Source organism: Puma concolor, chromosome E4 (genome assembly GCF_028749965.1).
Source record: "Puma concolor isolate L17-30 chromosome E4, mPumCon1.1.hap2, whole genome shotgun sequence".
NCBI lineage: Eukaryota > Metazoa > Chordata > Mammalia > Carnivora > Felidae > Puma > Puma concolor.
Window position 1 is genome coordinate 1,157,152 of NC_141683.1, and position 24,284 is coordinate 1,181,435.

The following is a 24,284-nucleotide window of genomic DNA, read 5'->3' on the forward strand; positions in this document are numbered from 1 at the left end:
CGTGTCTGCCTTCGGGTCCTTTATTTGGGAGTTAGCTAGGAGGCATCAGGAGGGGAGGGAGGTGAGAGACGGAGGGGCTGGGGTTCTGAAGCCGGAGAAGGGCCGCTCTGGGTGCCCTCGGGCTGAGGGGGTGTGGGAATCCTCTCAGGTGGGGCCCCTGCATCTGTGTCCTCTGTCCTCTGAGACCTCTACGGGGGCCCCTTCTCCTCGTCCAGGTCACTAGCGAGGAGAGCGGGGGAGCAGCTTGGTCACCAGTGCTGTTTCCACAGGTGCGTCCCCGCCCTGTGGTTCAGTATTTACTCCTGCTGCTCCTCCAGACGCCGGCAGGCAGGTCCCCGTTTTAGGCTGGCGCTCACGGGCCAGTGGGCAGTCCCTTGCCAAGGTCGCATGGCCAGTTAGGGCAGAACCGGTAGTGACCTCGGAGCTGTACCCACCCACTCGTGGCTTCCCCGTTCCCACGACCCAGACCCAGCTCTTAACTGCAGTGAGCCCCTCGGGAGCCTCTGAAACCAAAGCTTCACCCCCCCACCCCAGCTCATCACTGCTCCCCCTGCCCCATTTGTGCCAGCCTGTGCCCACCGCACCCTTTCCTTACGCAGCCCTCCCGGGTGGAGGAGACTGCCTGTCTTTCCCAAACCCTGCTGGCACCCGGCCGCTGCACCCCGGCCTCTGGTGGCACCTGCTCTCCCCCCTTCCCCCCCCCCCGCCACCGACAGGGGCTGCCACTGTCTCCCCAGTCACCTGCCCCACCCCACCCAGGCTGCCTGTACCAGCTTCTAGCTGCTTGTGTGGCCCCCAGCCTCCTCGCTGGGGACTCACCCACCTCTCTGGCATTTCAGTCCTTGACCTCTGACCTCCACGGCCATAAAGACCTTTGCCTCTGCCTCCACTGGGACACCCCCGAACTTTGGCTGCCCTCTGGATTCATCCCAGAATTCCTCCCTGGCCATGACCTATTCTCTGTGTCCCTCCCGGCCACTAACCCTGCTCCTTAACACCTGACGGACACATAGACCCCGGACGTCCCCCTGGCATCAGCCCCTTCTCTGCCGCCCCAAGGCCGGTAGCGGCACTCTTACTGAAGACACCCCAGCTCTCTCCTCGTCTTGTCCTCTTCCCCACCCAGAAAGAGCCTTCAACCCTGTTCAATTCCTGTCCGTGGGACCACTTTTCCCAGAGAAACCCACATAACCAAGCATACTGGAGTCCGTCATTATAGGCTGTGGTTTTCAGCATCATCTGGGCCTTTTACGCTGCCTGGAAATCCCTTACCCTCCCAGCCGGCCTCTGCACACTCCCAAGGCAGGTGTTTTGACCTCTGGTACCCGCTCCTTGGAACCTTTATTCTGCTCCCAGCCCCTTACATGCTGTCTCAGCAGGGCTCCCTTACATCTGACCGCCCCCCGCCTTCCCGCCAGCCAGCCCTGCTCAGAGGAACACGCCCGTCCCCCTCCTGCCACAGGTGCGCCGCCGCCCTGACCAAGGCCACCCGGTCCACCTGGCCTACACCCCACTTCTCCGGTGCCCCCTCTTTCTCCTCCTAAAGGCCCAGCGCCCCCATCCTCGGGGAAAGAAAATCTTCAGCGTTGGCCCCGCGAGCCCTACCCCTGCTGTGTGAGGACTGCCCCCCTCTTCGGCATCCGGCTTCCCTTTTTTAACTAGAGCAGTTATATTTAAAATTATCAAGCTTCTCGCAATTGTGATACAGAGCCACGTACCCTTTGTTTCCGAGTCTTGTCTACCTATCGCCCTTCAGCTCATTATGGTCTGGCTTTCCCGGGACCACAGAAAATGTTCCCACAAGCGGTCACGGCGGTGACCTGTCAGCCACCAGATCCACTGGCCAGGCTTCGGCCTCCTCCTCCTCACCCATCTCATGGAATTACTGTGCTTGGCCCTCTGTGTCCTCCAGCCTCTCCCCTGCTTGGTTTGTGTCTGAGCCCCTGAGCCCCTGCCCCGCCCTCACCCGCCTCTGCCGCAGCCGGAAAGTCAACCCTGGCGCCACAGGCCCAGAGCCCAGGCCTTTTCTCGCTGGCCCCTGGGCGTCTCCAGCTGGCCTCCCTCCAGATACCCCAAAGTTCTCCAACCCAGCCGTTCTTCCTCCCCCACAACCTGTTCGTCCGCCAGCACCGCCGGCCCCAAGCACAAACCCCTGCCACCCTCGGCACCTCCGTCCTGAGGCCACACCAACTTCTCGCTGCCTTCTTAGCTTATTGTCTTAAAGGACAACTATGAACGTGTCCCTATCCGACCGAGGGACCTTCAGATGGTGAGGAAGGCGCTCAGCCAGCTCTCCACCCTTGACTTCCCAGCTCATCTCCCCGCGGCGGCCTCTGACTTCACCCGACAGACACACACAGCCCCGCTCCGGCCCTGCCTCCCTCCCCAAAACAGCTCACGTTCTCCAGGCTCACCCCGGCCTCCCCTGAAATGCTGCCCTCCGCCAGTCAGCCCAGCAGACCCCCAGGGTGCCCCAGCCCACCTCTTTTTCACCTCTCCCCTGCAGCCTCCATCAATACGACCCCATCCCCAAGCCGCCCTGCTGTTCCTGCTGTCCGCCCTGCCCTGAGCCCCTCCTGAGCTGGGGCCCCTCGGGGCTGCCCTCACTCATACGGTCGGTCGATGTCTCTCCCCCAGTTTGGCGGACTCCTCCAGGGCACGCCGCTGCCACAGAACGGGCACGGGGCAAACCTCCTTCCCTCCCTGCCCTCTCCCCTCGCCTCTGCCTCCAGCTCCAGCAGAGGGCCCGCACCGGAGAAGCCCTTGGCAGATGTGACAGGACAGGCCCAGGCCTCCCAGGCCCCATGCCCGGCTCACCGCCCCTCACCTGACCTCAGGGCTGGACCCCGAAGGGAGGGTCCTGCCCAGCGTTTCCTGCAGCTGTTGCCTCAGTAACCACTCCTGCTCGGGGTCCTGTCTCCGGGCTGCGGCCAGCCATCGCCGGGGGCCCTCCTCGTCACTGGAGTCCCTGGAGAAGCCTCCCGTCACGGCCCACAGAGGTTCCGGGGGAGGGTGGTGCCCCCCCCCCCAACCCCACAGACTCCGGCCGCCCCGTCAAGCTGGAGACTCACAGCTCGGGGTCCAGGTCCCCCTGGTGGGACAGGGGAGATGCACACACGGAGCAGGCGTTGTCCAGGAGACGAAAGCAGGTGGAGCAGAAGAGACCTGGGAAAGGGGGGAAGGGAAGGAGGTGACTGGGAGCCCCTCCCCCCACCCCGAGCCCCCAGCCTCCAGCCTGGGGGGAGGGGGGAGGGTCCTTGGCATGGTGCCTGTGTGTGTGGGGGGGGGGGAATGGCTACAGTGCCACTCTGGCATAAATTCCGTAAATTCCGTTACCACCAGGAGAGTCAAGGCAGGAGAGACAGCGGGCTCCCCGTGGTTTTCCGTCCACGAGAACACGCGTGGTAATGACGGGTGGGGGGCGGGGGGGGCGGCTCGAGAGGGCAGTTCCAGGAAGGGTCCACGAGGGAAGGACCACAGGGGATTGTCACTCGTCCCACGGCCGTGGTGAGCCCCAGCAGGGAGACGCTTGCACCCCAGGACTCTTACCTGGGCAGCCAGGGGTAGCGCAGGACACAAAGGTCTCCGTGTCCTCCTGGTCATGGCCCTGCCCACAGCCCAGGCAGTAACCCTGCTCCTGCCAGAGGTGGGCGACCACCGGAGCCAGACAGGAGCATCTGTGGGGGGTCCCAGACACTGAGCGGGTGGCCCCACAGCCACCGCCTCCCTCCGAGGGTAGGCCTGCCCGCAGCCTGACCTCCATCCCTCTGACCGTAGCCGCGGCCTCTGTGTCCCGCCCTCCTCCTCCCTTCAGGCCACCGCCCCCCCCCACCCCGCCCAGAATTCTCAGCCCGAATTCTCGTCTCTGCACGGATGGCGCGGAACGGGCACCCTCTTCAACCAAACCCCTGGACGCCCGGGAAAGACTGTGATCCGTTCTGACCTCTGGCTCTTTTTCTGTCCCCTCTTGCCCCGCCCCTGGAAGGAAGGACAGTGGGCTCACCGCCTGGCCAGCATCCGCAGGACACTCGTGTGGCCCAGGTCGGCCGCCCGCCGCCTCACTGCTCGGTGCAAGGCAGCCGACAGACTGGTTCGGCGGCTCAGAAGTACGTTGTACAGGTAAGAGATCCTCTCCTGGTGGAGGGGAGGCCGGGGTGGGAGCTCCCTGAGCCTGTTTCATGTGCCGGGAATGGGAATGCCGTCTGCCCTCTGTCCAGCTCCTATCCCTCTAGGTTTGGCCTCTTCCTTTGGGGGCCTCTGCACATCCCGGGAGCAGTGTCCTACTCTCTCCTCTGGGTTTTCATACCACTGATAGATTCACTCATTCCCTAATAAAACATTCTCTCTCTTTTTTTAAACATTTTCTTTCTTGGGGGCCGCCTGGGTGGCTCAGTCAGTTGGGCGACTGACTTCGGCTCCGGTCATGATCTCACAGCTCGTGGGTTCGAGCCCGGTGTCGGGCGGGCTCTGTGCTGACCGCTCGGAGCCTGGAGCCAGCTTCGGATTCCGTGTCTCCCTCTCTCTCTGCCCCTAACGCCCTCTCATTCTGTCTCTGTCTCTCTCAAAAATAAAAAGATAAATTAAAAAAATTAAAGAAAATTTTAAAAAATTTAAAAAAGATTTTCTTTGTTTTAATTTTTAAATGTTTTTTAAGGAGATTTTTTTATTTTTTTTAAATTTTTTAAAGTTTTTATTTGTTTATTTTGAGAGAGGCAGAGCGCAGTCTGGCGAGGGGCAGAGAGTGGGGGAGAGAGAATCCCAAGCAGGCTCCGAGCTGTCAACACAGAGCCCGATGTGGAGCTCAAATCCACAAACCACGAAATCACGACCTGAGCTGAAACCAAGAGTCTGACACTTAACCGACTGAGCCACCCAGGTGCCCCAATGGTTTTAATTTTTATCTTTGAGAGAGAGAGAGAGAGAGCACAAGCAGGGGAGGGGCAGAGACAGGGAGACAGGGGAATCCAAAGCAGGTTCAGCGCTGACAGTGGAGAGCCTGATGCAGGGCTCAAACTCCCGAACCGGGAGATCACGGGGCTCGAACTCACACCCCGAGTTCAAGAGTCGCAGGCTCCCGGACAGCCAGCCAGACACCCCTAAAAACACTTTTAAGTGTAGCATCTTGTTCGCGGCCGGCGCTCCAGACTGCATCTTGGCGACCGTGGGGCAGCACGGTGACCGGCCTACGCTAGATGCCAACAAATGGTTCGCAAATGAGTGAGCAGGTGGCCGGCGGCCATTCACGCCCCAGCACGGCCCCGCCCCCCCCCCCCCCCCCCCCCCCAGTCATTCACAAAACTTCGGAGACAAGCTCGGCCTCAGAGAGCCCTGCCCAAGGACGCCCCCGTCCCTCAACCCCATCTGGGCCCAGAGGCCAACAGTCCAGGTGAGGCGCTGTGGGGGTTCCGCCGGAGGAGAGAGGGCTGGGACTGCGGAAGGACTCGAAGCTCCCCCCACCGAGACAGCGCGCACTTGGCGCGCGGGGTGGGGGCGGGGCGGCTGTGGGCCCCTCACCTGCTCCCGGGACGGGTAGTACCAGGCACATATGACCCGCCGCAGCCTGCTGACGTAGTTGCCACACAGCGTGACGAAGAAGCACAGGCCGTACATGATGCCTGGGGGCACGCAGTCCCGCTGAGCTGCTGTCCCTGGGCACAGGGTGCCCCTCGTGCCCTGAATGCTGTCTGCTCCCCCTCCCCGCCCGAGGGCACCCCCCCAGCCCCCTCCCCCCCGTGTGGCCGATACCGATGACGACGTAACCCGTGGCGTCAGGCTCCGAGGGGCGCAGGACGCAGCGCGGGGACAAGACGCTGATGTTGCTCTGCTGCAGGACGTCAAACGCTGACACCAGGTCACGATAGATCTTCCCAGCATAGCCGGGACCCTCCACGGTTATGGACACTGCCACGGGGCCTGGCACAGAGGTGCCCTGTGAGGGCCCGCAGGCCCGTGTCCCTGCCCCCTCTCTCCCGTGAGGAAAAGGCCACGTGCGCTGGGGGGGGGGGACAGCAGACAGGCCTCCTGCCCCCAGCCAGGGGCCTCTGACAATGCTGGGCCTAACCTCAGCCCCGAGCACCGAGGAGGACTGGCTCCAGGGCCCCGAACTGCCCCGCTCCCCCACGTGAGACGGCCTGGATGGTCACCGAGTCCCTCCCCGGCCCCCACGACTCTCCACTCTCCAGAAGCGTTCGTTGCAAAGCGTTTGCTAAGTGCTGACTGTTGCAGCCACGGGGCTGAGTGCTCTATTGATCGTTTGGGGCTTTTTTGTTGTTTTTATTTTCTCCGTTGGCAGATGCAGGATCAGATTAATTATATTCTGTGGTTTACAGCGTGCTCTCAGTCAGCGGCCCACCCGACCCCAACACGCGTGGGGTCACGTACCCCCGAGGGGCTGCCGTGCCCCGGCTCTGCGAGGCCGAGCCACTGGCCTCAGGTCAGCACCTCGCGGAGGGCAGAGCTGGGACGGCGGAGCCCAGGCCAGTGTGAGTCCAGACCCGGTGTTGCTAACTACTCTGTTATGGTATAACCACGAACAGGACACAGGGGTCACCGGGCAGAGGACAGAGTTGGAAGAGGGGCGAAGCCAGGGGCTGATGAGTCACAGTGACTTGGGGACTTCGGGGCATCGTCCCCTGGGGCCGGGGGGGACGGGAGGATGCCGGCCAGGGGGGCAGGGGGAGGCTCAGGCGCTCACTGCGGGCCACGATCTCCCCCTGCAGCTGGTGCCGAGCCAGGTCCAGCACCCAGAAGACGGCGTAGTCCAGGAACACCAGGAGGAACACGAGGAGGAGGTACCGGGCCAGGTCGAAGACTGCCAGGATATAGAACACCCGCTCCCACCGGGACAGGAAGACGGAACCTGGGTGGGAGGGCGGGCAGGAGGGTGCCACCGCGTCCCCTCACCACGGGACTCCAGCCGCCCGTCCCCTCACCCCCAGACTCCAGCCCCCTGTCCCGTCCCCTCACCCCTGAACTCCCAGCCCCCCGTCCCCTCAGTCCCGGACTCCAGCCCCCCTGTCCCCTCAGTCCTGGACTCCAGCCCCCCGTCCCCTCAGCCCTGGACTCCCAGACCCCCTGTCCCCTCAGTCCCGGACTCCCAGCCCCCCTGTCCCCTCAGTCCTGGACTCCAGCCCCCCGTCCCCTCAGCCCTGGACTCCCAGACCCCCTGTCCCCTCAGTCCCGGACTCCCAGCCCCCCTGTCCCCTCAGTCCCGGACTCCCAGCCCCCCTGTCCCCTCAGTCCTGGACTCCAGCCCCCCGTCCCCTCAGCCCTGGACTCCCAGACCCCCGTTCCCTCAGTCCTGGACTCCCAGACCCCCGTCCCCTCACCCCCAGACTCCAGCCCTGGGGGGAGAGAGCTCCCTCCTGGGGAGGGCTCCTGCCCCCACCGAGTGGGCCCGTTGGTTGATCTGGAAGGTGTAGAAGCTGTGGGGACCCCTGGGCCAGGGCTGGAAGTGGCGGTGGGGGGTCGTGGTGGGGGGCTGTGACGTAGCAGCTTAGCTTCCGGGCCTGGGCCCTTCCAAGTCTTCAGGAACCCGCCCTCCTGGGGGTCCCTGGCCCTTTCCTCCCAGGCGGCATCTCCATATTAGCACATTTGCACTTCCGGCCTCACCCCCAAAGCCTCCCTTCCCTCGGCTGGTGTCCACTCCCCACCCCTGCCCTCTGTCCGGACGTCAGGTGCTCCCAGAGGCACCGGCCCCCTCGTCACGCGTCTGCGTGCAGGGACCTTCCCCTTTCGGACGCAGTGCCGTGTGTGGGGCTTAGGGTCGGGCCGGCTCGGTGTCCCCGTCTGCAGATCCCGGGGCCCTCACCGGGCTGGATGTAGTGTTGGGCCTCGTGGGCGCTGAGCGGCAGCACCGTGGGCAGGCCCGCCCTGGAGCGGACGTCTTCCATGAGCAGAAATCGGCTGGTAATGTAGATGTTGTCGAAACCCAGCCAGTTCAGGTAACGGTACCGGTAACACAGGGCTCTGGGGGAGTGTCCGCGAGGCCCCTCAGCACCCCAGCCCAGACTCCGCTGGGCGCCGCCCTCCCGCCCCGCACCTCCCGGGCGGCCCCCCGACCCCGGCCCCCCTGAAGGCCGCCGGACGAGCCGAGCCCCGGCCGCTGGAGCCCCCCAGCCCCTCACTGGAGGTAGAGCAGCGGGAGCAGCAGGGGCGCGGTGTAGCCCATCAGGGCCAGGGCCTCTCGGATGCGGTGCAGCTTCACGCCGACGGCTTCCTGCAGGTCCAGGGCCACCTGGGACAGGCTCCGGGAGGCGTTGAGATCCACAGAGAAGTGGTGGGTGGCCGTGACGTTGAACTCAAACTCCTGACGCACCCGGTTGATCAAGTGCCTCACAGCTGGGGCCGGCAGGTGCCGCAGGGCCGTGAGCCAGGAGTCGGGAGACCAGGGCCTGGCATGGCTCGCGGGCCAGCCGGGCCCCCGCGCTGGGACCCAGTGTGGACTGGGGAGGGGCCTCCGCAGTCCGTGCTGTCCCCTATCCCCGTGGCAGCCTGACTCCAGTGCCACCCGATGCCCTGGGGTGGGCGGGGGGGGGGCCCCGATCCCCTCCCGGGTCCTGCTCTGACGTCCAGCTTGGGGTGGTGCACCTCCCTCTTGCTGGGCCTCCCTTTCCTGGGTAACTTCCTGGGGTCCTTTCCTTCCGGCCCCTGCGTTCTCATTCTGGGCCAGGAGCGGGCCCGAGCAAGGAGGGGACTGCCCCAGGAGCACCCCCTGGGGCGGCCGGGGGCAGGGGGGACACTCACGGGGGCCGATGGTCTTGCGCAAGAAGGGCTGGATGTACTCGGGGATGATGCAGAACACCTGGACCACTGAGACCCGGAGACTGAGTGTGGGGGGGGGGGGAAGATGCGCGGCCCCTCCTCCCCGGGGAACTACTGCGCACAGAGGCCTCTGGCTTCCCACCTTTCCTACTGACCTCCAGGCTGGTCCCCTCTGGCTCCTCCCGGCCCCCCCCCCCCGCCCCGCCTCCCCTGGCGGCAAGCCTGGGCTCTCTCTCACCGCTGGCCAGTCCGCACAGCACCAGCTTGAAGGGCGTGAGCACGAAGCACAGGTGATAGGCTCGCGGTACGGTCCTCATGCAGCTGTCCTTGGCGCCGTCGAAGACCCGCGCGCACTTCACGTAAGGGTTGCCCAGCTCGGCGTTGCACACGTCCCCGATGTGAAGGAGCCAGTACCACACGTTCCGCAGTGCCCTGGCTGGGGACGGCTGCGGGGCTGGCACGCGGCTGGCGGGAGCCGGGGGGGGGGGGGCGGCTGCAGCGTCCCCCCAGGGGGCCGGGGGGCTCCGGGACAGCCCCCGGAGCAGGAGACGCCTGTGGTCAGGGGCCCGGCTGTGCTGTACCCACTGGGGACTAGTCAGGGAGGGGCCCGAAAGGCCCCGGGCGGGGGCAGGGGTGAAGAGACAGGGTGCGTTTTGACCCCCGCCCCCCAAACAGACATTCGAATGTGCTGACCTACGTGCTTCACGCCGTCCATGATCGACCGAAAGAACTTGCGAACCCGGTCAGCCACCTCTTTGGCCTTCTGGGCAATGGCCTTAATCTTGTTCAGGGCACCTGAGAGGCAGGGGCAGGGGCACTGTGGGGCGGCCCTCACCACCGGCCCCCGGTAGGGAGCGGGCGGGAGGCGGGTCTGGGAATCCCGGTGGAGTCGCCCAGTGAGTGAGGTCAGGGGTCTAACTGGGCGTCCCGAAGTCAGGGCCCCAGCAGAGAGGAGTGGAGCCAGAGACACAAGACCGAGGGGCCGCGGGGGGCCTTACTGACGAGGGGCCGCTTGGCCCGTTCCAGCGCTTCGGCGGTCTGGTTCAGGGCCAGCTCTGCCCCGCAGGCCACGGCCTTGCTGGCCTGAGTGAAGTTGTGCAGGGTGTTGGCACAAGGCCCTTGCAGCACCAGCCCAAAGGCAGCCACCATCAACAGGGCCCGGCCCTGCTCTGGGGGAGACGGCTCCATCAGAAACAGGACTCCAGCCTTGCAGGCGGCAGCATCTGCAAGCCTCTCAAGGAAGCCTCCAGAATATTTCCCTCGAGCCTCCCCCTCCCCCAGGATCCCTCCTGCCCCTCCCCCTGGGTGCCTCGCTCACTGGAGAAGGCCTGGGGCAGCAGCAGGAGGACGGTGACCCGGACCTGGCGGGAGAAGCCCATGCCCAGGCCGAGGAAGGCGGCCAGAGTGAGGGTGCCCACGAGGCAGGCCCAGGGGCTGTGTTCTTCCACCAGCAACTCCAGGAGCCCGTAGGCCGTGGCCAAGGACAAGCCCAGGGCGAAACCCCCCACGCTGCGGACCACGGCCCGCGACGTGCTCGGCTCCTCGGCCCCCACGGGGGCCATGGCCGTCGGGTCCAAACGTGTGCCTGTTTCCAGGAGACGCCCGCGGGGTTCTGGGGCTCTTCCGGGCTCCCGGAATCCCTCCCCACATTCTAAGGTTCCGAGGCCCCACATTCTAAGGTCCTGAGGCTTGTACCACACCTGTGCTGGAGGGCCTTACCCAGCTGCAGGACTGGGGAGGGGGAGGGAGGTCTCGAATCTCCTGCCCCAAGTCTCAGAGCAGAGGGGCGAGAGACACAGACCAGACAGGCTGTGGGCGCGGCAGAGGGGCCGGAGCGGAGGGGCCGGAGCGGAGGGACGAGAGCGGGTGCAGACTCATGGTCATCACACCTCATCGGGATGGAGCCACAGGGCAGAGGAAGCTCCCCCACACCAGTGAGTCAGTCCCAGAGACCCTGCCCTTCCCCAGGGCCTCCCAGCCCCCAGGCATCCGTCCAGTGTCTCCCGCCCCCCCTTCCCCCACCGTGGGTCCCCCAGCGTCCACCCCTCTCACCCAGCGGCCCCCCCCCTCCAGCCATGCCCTCTCCTCTTCTCTCCCTCACCTCTGCCCTGCTTCCTCAGGCCCCCCCCCCCCGCCTCCTCCAGGAGGCCCCAGGTTCCTGCAGGTCCCCCAGCCTCTCCCCCCGCAGGCCCCTAACCCTGATGAAGCGCGTCCCAGCCAGAAGAGTGGGCCCTTGGCCCTGCCGGGCTAACGTACTTGACCCCGCAGCCGTTCAGAGGCTCCTGAACTGGGGGCTGCCGGCCCCCTGTGGCCGTTTCCTGAAGCGCCAGCCCGGAGAGTTTCCGGTCACTGCTTTCCTGCTGGGGGCAGGCACTGGAGGGCTCCTGGCCATGGGTGAGTGTGGGCCCCCCCGGGGCAGGGGTGGGACCCATCTTCTGACCTTCGACTTGACCCGTGCACTCGTAGGTCTCTTTCAGCTCCTGGTGAACCCCATGAACATCTATGAGGATCAGAAGGTGGTGACATTGTACAGCCTGGTGGGTTAGTGCTGGCTGAGGACAGGGAGGCTTTGGAGGCTGGGGGGACAGGCCTGGAGAGTCCTAGGAGGGAGTCCCATCTTGTTTCTTCTGTCCCCAAGTGTCCCTGTGGCCCCAGCCCCCTCCCGGACTTTGCAGGGAGATTCAGGGAGAAGAGGAGGACCCAGTCTTGTCGTCTAGGGGCCCTTCCCAACCGGAAAGGACTGCGTGTTACATGATGCAGTTCACACCCGTCTCTTCTGACCTCTCTGGCCTTGTGTCCTGCCCCTCCGTTCGTTCGTTCGTTCGTTCAGTCAGTCAGCACTCACTGAGTCCCCACGAAGCTTCAGCAGTGAACAAGGTCCGCGAGCCTCAGGTGGGGACAGTTAGGCAGTAAAGGAACACTGAGTAAGAGCATTTCTGATGGTGACAAGGGCGTGAAGAGAGGAAGCTGGGGGTTTGGGAGGAAAGTGGCTGGGGCGGCGCCGGCCTGAGTAGTCAGGGAAGGCTTCTCGGAGGCGACACTGCCGTGGGGGGGCTCATGTCGAGAGGGGCCAGGCTGCAGGAACAGAAAACCCACCTGCAAGTGCTTTAACCACAGAGAAAGTTGGTTATCTCAGGTAACAACAGGTTTCCAGGTCGAGTGGTGTTTGGAGTCTGGATAATTCAGCAGCTGGGTCAGCCCCCCAAGGACCCAGGTTCCTCTTGCCTGGTTTCTCCACCATCTTTGTTTTTTAATTCTATTGTTTATTTTTTAATTTACCTCCAAGTTAGTTAGCATACGGTGCTACAGTGATTTCAGGAGTAGACTCCTTAGTGCCCCTCCCCCGTTTAGCCCATCCCCCCTCCCACCACCCCTCCAGCAACCCTCAGTTTGTTCTCCGTATTTATGAGTCTCTTCTGTTTTGTCCCCCTCCCTGTTTTTATATTCTTTTTGTTTCCCTTCCCTTATGTTCCTCTGTTTTGGCTCTTACAGTCCTCATATGAGTGAAGTCCTATGATTTTTGTCTTTCTCTGACTAATTTCACTTAGCTAATTTCACTAATAATAGCCTCCAGTTCCATCCACGTAGCTGCAAATGGCAAGATTTCATTCTTTTTGATTGCCGAGTAATACTCCAGTGTGTGTGTGTGTGTGTGTGTGTGTGTGTGTGTGTGTGTGTGTATCACATCTTCTTTATCCACTCATCTATCATCGATGGACATTTGGGCTCTTTCCGTCCTTTGGCTGTTGTCGATAGCGCTGCTGTAAACGTGGGGGTGCGTGTGTCCCTTCGAAACAGCCCACCTGTATCCCGTGGAGAAATGCCTGATAGTGCAATTGCTGGGTCGTGGGGTAGTTCTATTTTTAGGTTTTTTTTTGAGGAACCTCCATCCTGTTTTCCAGAGTGGCTGCACCAGCTTGCATTCCCACCAACAATGCAACAAGACATCCTCTTTCTCCGCATCCTCACCAACATGTGTTGTTGCCTGAGTTGTTCAAGTTAGCCATTCTGACAGGGGTGAGGTGGCATCTCAGTGTGGTTTTGATGTGTATTTCCCAGACGATGAGTGATGTTGAGCATTTTTGCATGTGTCTCCGCCATCTTGGGCCTGGCGACCATTCCGCCTCGGGTTATGAATTGGCCGCGGCAAATCCAGGCATCTCGTCTTTATACGACAATGTCACAAGACCAGAACATTCCTTCTTCATGTCTCCCGTAAGGAGGAGGAAGACATTCCTGGACCCCCAGCCGGCCTCCCCAGACGGTTCTCTGACCAGAGCCACCTGACCTGTGTGGGGCCAGAGGGAGCGGCTCCTTCTCTGACCACAGCCCCCACTGATGGCCTTTCCCAAGGACCCTTGCTTGCTGCTTGTTCTCATTTACAAGACCTGCTCACATCATTGTGACTGTTTCTAGGGTTTGAAAGGTCCGAGCCAGTCTACACCAAAGGTCCCCTTGCTGCATTCTCCAGCCTCTTCCCCACTTGCACCCCTGCCCCCCTCACCCCTTGTCCCCAACCCCCAGTCCCCTGCCCCCCACCTCCCACCCCCAGTCCCCTGCCCCCAAACCCCTGTCCCCAGCCTCCTGTCCCCTGCCCCATGTCCCGTGCCCCCTGTCCCCCTTGCCCCCGACCCCCTGCCCCCATCCCCATGCCCCCCACCTCCCACCCCCTGCCCCCTGCCCCCCGACCTCCCTGCCCCCAACCCCCAGTCCCCTGCCCCATGTCCCGTGTCCCCCCCACCTCTCCGCCCCCTGCCCCTTGCCCCCTCACCCCCTGTCTCCCACCCCAACCCCCAGCTCCCTGTCCTCAATCCCCAGTCCCCTGTTCCCTGTCTCCTTCACCTCCCGGCCCCTAACCTCCAGTCCCCTCCCCCCTCGCTCCCCAACCCCTTCTCCAGCCCTCCCCCCGCCCCCTGCCCACCCCCTGCGGATGGGGGATGGGGGTCCCACGGTGGAGGGGGGGGCCTGCCTTGTATTTTTTTCCCCACCTCCTTCCTCTTCTGCTTCTTCTGATGTCAGAAGGGATTTGAGGGAAAGGGCCTCAAGCTCGCCGTCCTCAGTGCTGTGCGGGGCCCTCTGCCCTGGCTGGCAGGCTGTCCCACTTCAGGGGCCTTTCAGGGCATCTCTGGAGGCTCCGTGTGGACCTGGGAGGTCCCGTGTTCCTGCTCAGAGCAGTTCTGTTTGGCCGACGTCTGCAGCTCCTGCCCCCCGGCCTCTTCTGTGAGGGTCCCTTGGGTCTCTCTGCCCCCGAAAATGCCCCCTTGTCCCAGAGAAAATGCACACGTCCTTGCCCTGCCTCGATGACGACCAAGCGTGGCTCCCAAGTCGTGGTCCCCCACGTCCCCCGGAGGGAGGCCTGCCGGCACTGTGGTCACCTCTCCTCCCCCTCTGTGCTCCAGGTGCTGGGGTTCAGCGGAGGCCGCCTCCCTCTGCCCCATCTCTGCAGGGGCCCCGTGGGGTCTCTCACTTGGCACAGACGGAGCGCCTCTCCCCTCCCCTTCCAGAAAATTCTGGTTTCTGGTCTTGTCTTTGTATATTCTGGTTGGTAGAGGGCCAGAGACCAGTTTTTCCCTTGTGGACGCCCAGGGAGGACACCCACAGCCCCGTGGGGCTCTCTTCGGAATGCAGGGCAGCGACTTGTCAACAACCATCCTCCGTTTGAGTCTTTGTCCAGAGGCCAAGACCACAGAACAAACCCCTTCCCGTGTCCCATTGTACCACGACGGGGCTACACAGATCCACATTCACCCCCGGGGGCTGTTGCCCTTGAACCGAACTCAGGTTGCGTGAGAAGGAACGTGGCAAGGGGCGCGACTCGCTGCTCGGGGCACACCTGTGTGACTGGGGGAGCCGGCCTGGTGGGGAGGGGGGAGCAGGGCCCTGGTGGGGTTGGGGGGGGCGGGTTCCATGGCTCAGAGGCGGTGCTGCCTGGCGGATTCTGGGACCAGCAACAGGCCTGTGTGGGTCAGTGAAGTGGGTGAAGGTCCGAAGCTAGGCGGGGGCCAGGTCAGAGGGTCCACGGGCCACGTTACGGGCCACGTTACATTATGGGTTGGATCCCAAGCATGGGAGAAAGCCAGTGGGTGGTTTGAGGCAGAGAAGGAACACGATCAGGTTTGTGTTGACAAGGTCACTCTGGCTGCCTCATGAGCACTGGGGGACAGGCTAGTGAGAGAGGGGGACGTCGGGACCGGTTGGCCCCAGCCAGAGGCAAGGGGGTCCCTACGAGGGCGGGGGACACAGGGGGAAGTGCAGGGACTTAGGATTCGCTTTGGCGTCAGGGGCAAACACTATTTCACAGGAAGCTTCTAGGTCCCCTGACCAGCTCACGCTGTTCCTTTGGCCTGGAATGCTGTCCTGCCCCCTAACGACACTTACTCACCTTCAGCCCCAGCTGACACATCATCTGCTCTGCCCGGCCCTCCCAGCCCCACCCTCCTCCCCACAGAAACCCCCACTCCCTCAGCTCCCGCGACGCCTCCCGTGCACTGAGCGCTCGAGGGTAGTCATCTGTCCACCCGGCCGTCTGTCTCCCTGCATGACGAGCTCCGAGGAGCTCACTGTCTCCTTGCAGAGACCATAGGGAGACACTCAGAAGCGCGAACACAGACCGGCAGGGCCATGACTCAGGGCTAAAATTAGGGGTGGAGGTGGTGGGTGTGGGAGGGCTCAGGGCACGGGGAGTCCTGGGGTGGCTGTGAGGACCGGGGACTGTTGCCAGAATTGTTCTCTTGCTTTCCCCGCTCCCTCAGCACGTAGGGCCTGTGGGAGTCCAGCCTGGAAATGACAAGTGCTCGCCCCCTTCCCAAACACAAACACACCCTCCTGCACACAGTCAGTCAGTGACCATGGCTTCTCAACCTCCCGCGTCTCTCCAAGCCCTTCCAGAGCCCGCCGCAGCTAAGCTCTGTACAAGGCTGTTGAATGAATGAATGAATGAATGAATGAGTGGCCTCGAAGGCCTATTAGAGTCCGTGTAAATGGGGGCAAAGGCAGTACGGTGATGGTTCTAGAAAGAAGCTGGGGGGGGGGGGGCGGTGCTCCGGTAAGCCTGGTGGTGGGCCAGGGGGCATCTTCACTCTGCCTCACCACCTGCCGCTCTCTCCTGACAGGCTTGGGGGCCGTGGGCTGGGGGACCTCCCCTCACATCCGCTGTGCCAGCCTCCTGCTGGTACCCAAGATGCTGGGCAAAGAGGGCAGGCTGTTTGTGCTGGGGTACGCCTTGGCTGCCATCTATGAGGGTGAGTGCGTGCCCCTGAGAGAGTCCCTCCACATCTCCAGGCCTCCTTAGTTTACACAGGAAAAACAGTCCGGTGTTGATGAGATGACCTCTCACTGGCTTCTGGGCCCCATCCCTGCACGGCTCCAGCAGGTGGCCCCCGTATGCCGAGCAGGAGCTGAGGGGACCTTCTGAAAGCGGCCTAGCTGCGGAGGGAGACCCCCTGTGCCGTCTTCCCCCAGGACCCGCGGCCAATCTGCGGCACAACCTCAACGAGGTGGTGGCCTCGCTGGGCTGCACGGTGGAGCTGCAGATCAACAACACGAGAGCGGCCTGGCGCGTCTCCACCGCCCCACTGCGCGCGGTGTTCAAGGGCCTGCTGGTCAGCACCCTGCGCGGCAGGGCCTGGGCCCCTCTCCCCCGGGGGCTCCCACACCTGCACTGGGAGCTGTGACCCCCAGACTGTTTCCCAGCCGGGCATCCCCGGCAGTTTTTGCAGGACTGTCCTCAAACATGGCAGGATGTGCCCTGGGCACTAAACGCCAGGAATGCCCCCGCCCCCAGTCATGGGACGTGCCCCCCCCATCTCCAAACACCTGGGTGGGCGGGGCTCTGAGCAGCTGAACCTGAATGTCAGGAAACCGGTGGCCTTGGCCTGGAGGAGTCAGGAAGCTTCGGGCCGGACGCTGGGGTTGCAGGGGTTGGAGGGTTGAGGAGTTGGGGAGACCGGCTGACCGCGGGGACGCTGGGGACCGGGGACATTGAGATGGCAGAGTGGCCTGGGAAGTTAGTGTGAAGGGTGAAGTCCAAGGGCCTGGAGAGCCGGGAGGGGGCAGAGAGGAGGTGCCTGGTGGGACAGTGGAGCATAGGGTGAGGGGCTGTCTCAGGACTCCCCGAGGGCCCGAGGGCGGAGCCAGAACTTGGCGGGGGTGGGGGGGGGTGGGGGGAGGAGGGGGCAGGGGGGTCGGTGTGACCTCTTCTTCCTCACCTTCCAACCCCAGGGCAGCAAAGTTTCACTGAAAGCCGAGACGCAGAACCTCTCCAAGGCCTTCGAGGACCTGGATGCCCAGGTGAACAGCGAGATGGGCTACAGCCCCGAGGACGCCGAGAGCCCAGAGGGGACGGCCCGAGGCGTGGGGACCCACCGAGCCCCGCCTTCCGGGCGCCGTCTCTCCACACAGAAGATGTACGAGCTGAAAACCAGGCTGCGCTGTTCCTGTGAGGGGCGCAGGGGTGCGGGCGGGGGGCCGGGGCCGGGGCCGGGGGGGGGGGCGAGGGGTGGGGGCCTCAGGCACCCTGGCCCCCTCCCACAGACGTGGTGGACCGGGCCATGCTCAGCTGCCGCCGCTGGTTCGACCAAAAGCACGAGCGGTGCATGGAGCGCGTCCGGGTCCCGCTGCTCAACCACCTGCTCTGCCTGCCCATGAAGTTCAAGTTCTTCTGCAGTATCGCCAGGGGTCAGCCAGGGGTCAGCCAGGGGTCAGCCAGGGGTCAGCAGAGTAGCAAGGGGAGGGGGACACCAGCGCCCCGCCCGCCCCCCCCCCCCACTGTGGCATTGCCAGGGGTCAGCACAGTGACATGGGGGGGATGCAGCCCGGCCCCCTCCCCTGACTGGCGGTGGGACCCGGTTTATATGCATAGGAGGCTCGAGTTTCGTCTCTTCATCTGAAAGGCAGGGGTAATAAGAGTACCTACCCCGTCAGGGGTTTCTGAGGGCTTGAGGGGCAACACACGGGAAGCTAGTAACAGGGCTGACACAGGAATTTTCTCATAAATGTTGGCTGTCATTATTCATGGTTGGCATGGTTATAAACAGGTAAGAAAACCGGGGGAGAAACGAGGCCTCGTCCGGGAAGGGGGCTCGAGGAGAGGGGGGAGGGGAAAGACTCGGTGCGGTGCGGAGAGACAGGCAGGCTGCAGGGAGGGGCCGCAGCGGGGAGGTGGGGGGGGGGGGAGCGCGGCCCCTGACCGCCGCTGTCCTGGCTGTCCGGCCGGCAGCGATGGAAGTTTGGTGCCGCAGTCGCATCCCAGTGGAGGGCAACTTCGGGCAGACCTACGATTCCCTCAACCAGTCTGTCCGCGACCTGGACGGGGAATTTTCAGCCACTATTGACCTCAAGGTAGGAGGCAGGCGGGGCCTGGGGGCTGGGGGTGGGGGGAGCTAGGGAGGAGGGAGAGGACACAGGGCCCTGACGAGGCCCAGGAGGGAGGGAGAGGACAAGGGGACAGGTGTCTGTGCTGGGACGCCAGGTGCGAGAGGGGAGGGCGGCAGCTCCCAGCTGACGCAGGGGAGCAGGGCGGGGGGGGGGGGGGGGGGGGGGGGGGGTCGCGGGGGTGGGGGTGGGGGATGGCGAGCAGCAGGAGGGTCCTGGGAAGAGCTGCCCCCCCAGTGGGCGGCGGGGGGGGGGGGGACATCCGGCCGCCTGCGCCCCCACGCCCCCCAGGAAGAGAAGCAGGTGGCGGTGCTGGGCCTCAACACGAGCTGGGAGCACGTGAGCGCCGAGCTGCGGGACCTCGTCCGCCGCCAGGAGGCCCAGCTGGGGTGGACCCTGGGGCTGCTGCGTGTGCTGCTGTCCTGCACCTTCCTGCTCGTCCTGCACGCGTGAGCGCCGCGCCGGCTCGGGTGGGGCCCCCGCGGGCCCTCCGCGTCGCCTTTGGGTACAGTGGCAGCCGCTGATGACGCAGAGTCAGAGGAAACGCGGGCTTTTGGTCAGGGACACGTGGCCCGCGTTCCCACACCTTGAAAGGGAGGCGTCTTCATTTATCTGCCTCCTTCGGCCTTCATCCCAGCGCGGACTTTTTTACTTTTAGCTTTGACTTTTGATTTTTCTCTTGCCCTTCACATTCCCCTTGGCTCCGACTTTGTCCATTTTTATCATCCAATCCTGCTTTCATTTTCTCCCGCCTGCCGCGTTGGCAGCGACTTTCCCAACATTTGGACCAAAGTCCTCAACCCCACCCAGCCTGGCGTCCAGCTGGGCCGTCCTGGGCCTCACTCTGTTTCCCTGGCGACCTCTGGACCCTCTGTCTCCTATCACCGCCCCTCACATGCCCGAGACGGGCAGGGGCCGTCAGGGGCGGCCACAGGGGCTCCTGCTCCATTGTCCCCCCGGCTGTGGGGCAGCTGAGGGGCAGGGGTCCTGAGCGAGCCGAGGGCCCTGTGGGGAGACAGACATGAAGGAACCATCTTCCCGCCCTCAAGATGCTCACGGTCTAGGGGAGGCAAGAGAGGGAGGCACCCAAGAAGCATGGACCGTCCGAGGGCCGCACTCGGGACCGGCTTGGGGACCCGGTGGGAGCTGAGTGCGTGCCCCTGCCATAGCTGATTCTCTTGGGCAAGGGTCCTGGCATCTTTGGGGTGCGGAGGGCAAGGCTGGGCTTGCGGCCTGGGCTGAAGTGGCCATGGCCGGAAGAGTCTGGAAAGCCCTGCGGGCCGGAGGCTGGGAGGCCAAGGTGGGTCAGAGGTTAGGGAGCCTGGCGGGGGAGTGGGGCGTGGCAGGAAGCTGGCCCGAGACGGAGGCAGGAAGAGGCGAGGGGCACCGGGTCCCGCGCCGGCTTGGGGAGGGAAGGAAGGAGGCACAGAGAGTCCCGCCTCCAGGCTTTCCACCCGGTGAGGTCACCGGCTAAGGGGCAGCGGGGAGCGGGCGGGGCAGGTTCAGGCGCGCCCGGCAGCGCTCGGTCTCTCCACAAGGGGGCGCTCGCGGGCTGGCCTTGCATTTCTCCTCTTTGTCCCTTAGAGGCAGGAACAGGGTTTCCACGGGTCCCGAACCACGAGCACTGGAACTCGGGATTCCCAGTCTGCAGGGCTTACGTCATGTAACTCAGTTTCAAACACGTCTCCAATAACTTTTTGTCCTTAGTAAACTGAAACATCACGTGGGACTTTGGAGCATCCTCAGGGGAGAGGGAGCCTCGGGCACACGGAAAACACTGCCTTACTCAAGGGTGTGGTGGGGAGAAGGGAAGTAGGTGGGAAGTGAGTTTTGCTCGAAGTGACCTCCAGGAGAGGTTCTGCCGAGATGAAAGCGGGAGTCCGTCACGATGGCGGGCAGTTCTGCAGCCTTGAGGGGCTTCACGCCCCGGTGCCTTTGCTCCCGCTGTTCCCGCTGCTTGAGATCCACCCTGCCGGATCCGCGGCCGGGAAGCCTCCCTTCCCGGCCTCGTACACGACCCCCCTTGTCTTCTCGCTTGTGTGCCTGCCTGCCTGGCCCTGGGCTGCAGGCTGCCGGGAGGCAGGGCCTGTCTCCGCCTAGGACGTAAGCGGCGCTCGGCGCGTGCGGGGTGCCCCGTTGAATGAGCGAGCGTCCGGGAAGCCCGTGGTTGGGGGTGGGCGAGGACGACATGGAACCGTCCCCGTGCCCAGGTCCTTCTCCTACGTGGACAGCTATAACGGGGACATCCGCTTTGACAACATCTACATCAGCACCTACTTTTGCCAGATCGACGAACGCAGGAAGAAGTTGGTGAGTGGGCGCAGCCCTGACCCAGGGTGCCCTGCCGTGTGCGCCGTGTGGCCTCGCGCTCCAGGGGGGGCGGAGGGCAGAAGAGGGAGGGCCCTGGTGTCCGTCACCGTGTGGACGTTGTGTCCAGGGCAAGCGGACTTTGCTGCCGCTCCGCAGAGCCGAGGAGAAAACCGTCATCTTCCCCTGCAGTCCCTTCATGCAGGCCTCGGAGACGAGAAACGTGGTGAGGGTGGCGTGGGGCGGCCCGTGGACCTGACCGCGGGCGCCGGCCGCGTGGGGCGGAGGGCAGGGGCACCCGGGAGGGCTCCAGGCCTGCTGCTCCTGTCCTCGGGCAGGTGAGGGAGCTCGCAGAGACCCTGCCCGTCCTGCTGCTGCTGCTGGTGCTGTGCGGCCTGGACCGGGCTCTCTACTCCGTCTTCAACACCATCCGCCATCACTCCTTCCTGCAGTATTCTTTCCGCAGTGAGCCCGCGCCCGGCCCCTGGGAAGTCCCCCGCCCCACCCCCGCAGCCACCCCACCTGACCTGGTCCAGTGTTGTCACCTCCTCCTGTGTCTCACCCCTCCCTGGCCATCTCAGGGTCAAATCTCAGCCCTGCAATCTGACGGAGGGGGCCTCGGCCCCCTTTACATCCGCGACAGGGAGGGGTTAGCGTTCAGTGAAGGGAGGAAAGTCCCGCGCTGCAGAGATTTCTGTGCTTTGAAACCCCCCCACATCCAGTCCCCATCCTGCCCCTCCCCTAAACCGCAACCCTTTCCTGACCCCCCCCCCCCATGGCCTCAGGCAGCCATAAATTGGAGGTGAAAGTCGGGGGGGACTCCATGCTGGCCCGGCTTCTTCGGAAAACCATTGGAGCCCTGAACACGTCCTCAGAGACCACGGTGGACTCCAGCAACATGCGTGAGCCACGCCGGACGCCGGCTCGGGGGCGAGGGCGGGGGCCCTGGGTCTCCCCAAGGCAGAGAGGTGGCGAGATGGGAGAGGCATGCTGGGTTTGCAGGGATGAGGGCGGGAAACAGCAGGGGAGGCTTGGAGAGCTGGGAAATGACGGCCTGGGGTCAGAGGAGCATAGACGCTAGGGCATTGGGGACAGAGGGTCCCAGCGCCCCCAGAGAGCCCTGCCCACGATGGACACTTTCTCTCTGTCCGTGCCGTGCTGAGCAAATAGCCCCGTGACCCCGGTGGCTACGGTGTCCCAGGTGCAGCTTGCAGGGCGAGGGGCAGGCGGGAGGAGAGCAGGGCCACCAGAGACACGTCCCGGTGGGGTGACGGCCCGGCCCTGCCCCAGGCTGCCTGCCGCAGCCCGTGAGCCTGAACCCCAGGGCCTACGTGAGGGCCGCGCTCCCCGTGGGCCTGCTGCTGTGTCTGTGCCTTCTGCAAGCCTTCGGCTACCGGCTCCGGAGAGTCATCGCGGCCTTCTACTTCCCCAAGGTACGCCGCCCCCACCTCACAGGCCCGCACCCTGCCGACCGACCCCGCCATGAGGGGACGCGCTGTCACTACCCCTGACGACCCCCCCCCCCCCGACCCCAGCGAGAGAAGAAGCGGGTCCTGTTCCTCTACAATGACCTGCTGAGGAAGAGGGCGGCCTTTACGAAGCTGAGAAGGGCTGCCATCGTGAGCCGGGCGCAGCGGCAGAGGGCCCCCGTAAGTCCAGGCTGCCCACCCCCCCACACCGCCGTCTCCTGTGGTTCTGAGGACCCCGGGAGGGGCTTCCCCCGCCGCTCCGTCCAGCCCCGGGGGGCCGGCCTGCAGAGCTCAGCAAGTTCCCACGAGATGCACACCAGGGGCCCTGGACGTCCGGCTCCCGGGGTTCAGGGCCGAGTCTGCCTCTGTCCCCCCGCGTTCAGGCCAGCCTGAGACACTCAGTGGGCCATCAGGACGCAGGCAGAACGGAGGAATCAGATTTGATACAGCCTGACTAGAAGAAAGCAAGGGGGCTTCCCCGGGATCAGGGGACCCGAGGCAAGCCACAGATGCTACTGCGAGGTCACAGACCAGAAGCTCGGGGCCTCTGCCGGAGGTGGGGAGGCAGGTGGGCTGGGGGTCAGGGAGGCATCATGAAGGGGCACGTGGCGGAAGGACAGAGCACACGGCCAGAAGAAGCAGGTTCCAGCCCACGCTTCCTCATCAAGCTGTGTGACCTTGGCCATGGTCCTCAAGGGACCTCAGAGGGTGGACAGATCTGCAAGGCCTGTGCAGAGATCAGTGGCAGTGAGGTGTGGGGTGCTGGTGCCAGAGGGCCTGGGTTCGAATCCTGGTTCCTTCGTCACCATGGCAACGGGATCTGCGGTGTTTACTTAAAAGCTGTGCCTTGGTGTTTCCCTTCTGCAAGACGCAGTGAACCACTTCTCCATCTGGTTGTTGAAAGGGTTAGAGGAGCCTCGCTGTCATGGAGCAGGCGCCTAGCAACTCCCTCGCACATGTTGTCGTCACGTGACCCTTCTTGGTACAGGACCCGTGTTGTCTAAAAAAAAAAAAAAAAGTAGCCAACCTTATTTCACCAGCCCTAACAGAGCTCTTGGAAGTGAGAGACCACATTTGCTGAAGTTTTCCTCTAGGGCCTAGGTCCCCCACCCCGTGACACACGGAGGCTAAATGAGCATCTGCTGAGACAGAGCGCACTGTGAATCCGTGACCTGGTCTGGAAGTAAACTGGACTCTCAGGGGCAGATAGAAGGGCATTCGTCCCAAGCTAGGGGAACAGAACGTGCGAAGTCTCAGAGCCCGAGGGGAATGTCAAGGGCCAGGGCTGGTCTGGGAGGCTGGCCAGAGGACGCAAAGTTCAAGTGGGGGTAAGTTAGAGCAGAGGCTGGAAAGGGACCGGAGTGTGGAAGGCTCTGAAGGCCAAGGCCAGGAGTTCTGCCGCTGACATGCAGCTTCTTGAGCAAAGACTGAGCTGATAAGGTGGCCTCTAGAGATTTCCTGGTAATAGTGCGGAGAGAGGGGGGAGCCTTCTGAAGCAGGCTTGTAATCTGGAATCAGGGCAGCTGCGTGCAGCCAGGTCTGGCCGTTGACTATCTGTGCGCCTTTGGGAACTCGCATAACCCTTACGAGAGTCCCCTTTCTGGCCTGTAAAGCGGAGAACACAGGGGTAAGAGTCTTACGTGTCCGACTCACTTCTCAGCCCACCCCGCGAACAGATCAGGTGGTTCACAGGGAGGTACAGGTGATGGTTGTTGCTGCTCCCAGCTGGGGGAGTGGAAGCCGCACCCCCAGTCTCCATCACCGAGCGGGGGGGAGGGAAGCTCCCTAGGCCCATTTGCATGGCGACCTTGCCCTCCAGGCCCCGCTCGCCGCACCCCTTCTCTCCCCCGGGCTCCCGGCAGCGCCACCACCTGGCCGACGTCCTGCACCGCCGCTGCCCGCTCCTGCGCCGCTGGCTGCGCCGGCGCTGCGTGGTGTGCCAGGCTCCCGAGACGCCCGAGGCCTACGTGTGCCCGACGCCGGACTGCGCGGCCGTGTACTGCCGGTCGTGCTGGGACGACATGCGGCGGCGGTGCCCGGCCTGCACCCCGCGCGAGGAACTCTCTTCCTCCGCCTACAGCGACAGCAACGACGACGCCACCTACGCCGAGTGACGGGGCGCCTGTCGCTGTCCCCCCTCCCCAACCCGCTCCTCCCCGTTTAATAAAAGCCCCTGCACTCCCGACGCCTGCGCTTCCCAGGGGTCTGAGCCGCCCACCGGATCCCCGCAGAACCGGGCCGCCGACGGGACGCGGGAGGGCAGCCAAGCTGCTGGGAAGGGGTCGGGCCCCGGACCGGGAGGAGGCGCGCCGCCCAAGCCGGTCGGACCGGGCCTCGTTCGGCTCCCACCCCGCGCAGCAGCGGGAACGCGGC

The 24,284-nt window shown here is 64.1% G+C and overlaps 2 protein-coding genes and 1 long non-coding RNA gene across 8 annotated transcripts; 2 read left to right on the forward strand and 1 right to left on the reverse strand.

Moving 5' to 3' along the window:
* Window positions 1–4: 4 nt before the first annotated feature.
* On the reverse strand, window positions 5–10,408 carry DCST2 (DC-STAMP domain containing 2). Of its 2 annotated transcripts, XM_086693152.1 has the most exons (15): window positions 10,082–10,403; window positions 9,762–9,932; window positions 9,457–9,558; window positions 9,002–9,199; window positions 8,746–8,811; window positions 8,127–8,340; window positions 7,811–7,968; window positions 6,695–6,859; window positions 5,746–5,913; window positions 5,515–5,615; window positions 4,004–4,134; window positions 3,550–3,677; window positions 3,072–3,165; window positions 2,828–2,968; window positions 5–219 (listed from the first exon to the last, which is right to left on the reverse strand). In XM_086693152.1, the coding sequence occupies exons 1-15, from the start codon at window positions 10,323–10,325 to the stop codon at window positions 189–191; spliced, it is 2,112 nt and encodes a 703-aa protein (XP_086549278.1). In that variant the 5' UTR covers window positions 10,326–10,403; the 3' UTR covers window positions 5–188. The 2 variants fall into 2 exon arrangements, with proteins under 2 accessions (XP_086549278.1, XP_086549277.1); XM_086693151.1 differs by having other exon boundaries at window positions 8,127–8,811; window positions 10,082–10,408.
* LOC147572183 (uncharacterized) lies at window positions 3,438–7,001 on the forward strand. The gene is made up of 3 exons (XR_015245773.1): window positions 3,438–4,119; window positions 6,330–6,482; window positions 6,720–7,001. It is a non-coding gene; the product is annotated as an uncharacterized LOC147572183 (long non-coding RNA).
* Window positions 10,409–10,448: 40 nt separating the features above from the next.
* On the forward strand, window positions 10,449–24,096 carry DCST1 (DC-STAMP domain containing 1). 5 transcript variants are annotated; one of them, XM_086693156.1, is made up of 16 exons: window positions 10,449–10,697; window positions 11,032–11,157; window positions 11,230–11,304; window positions 15,876–16,004; window positions 16,225–16,364; window positions 16,984–17,200; window positions 17,296–17,439; window positions 17,981–18,102; window positions 18,427–18,584; window positions 20,346–20,445; window positions 20,573–20,668; window positions 20,781–20,907; window positions 21,228–21,344; window positions 21,733–21,875; window positions 21,978–22,091; window positions 23,774–24,096. In XM_086693156.1, the coding sequence occupies exons 1-16, from the start codon at window positions 10,640–10,642 to the stop codon at window positions 24,023–24,025; spliced, it is 2,118 nt and encodes a 705-aa protein (XP_086549282.1). In that variant the 5' UTR covers window positions 10,449–10,639; the 3' UTR covers window positions 24,026–24,096. The 5 variants fall into 5 exon arrangements, with proteins under 5 accessions (XP_086549282.1, XP_086549279.1, XP_086549280.1 ...); XM_086693153.1 differs by having other exon boundaries at window positions 10,449–11,157; XM_086693154.1 differs by having other exon boundaries at window positions 11,032–11,304.
* Window positions 24,097–24,284: the final 188 nt, after the last annotated feature.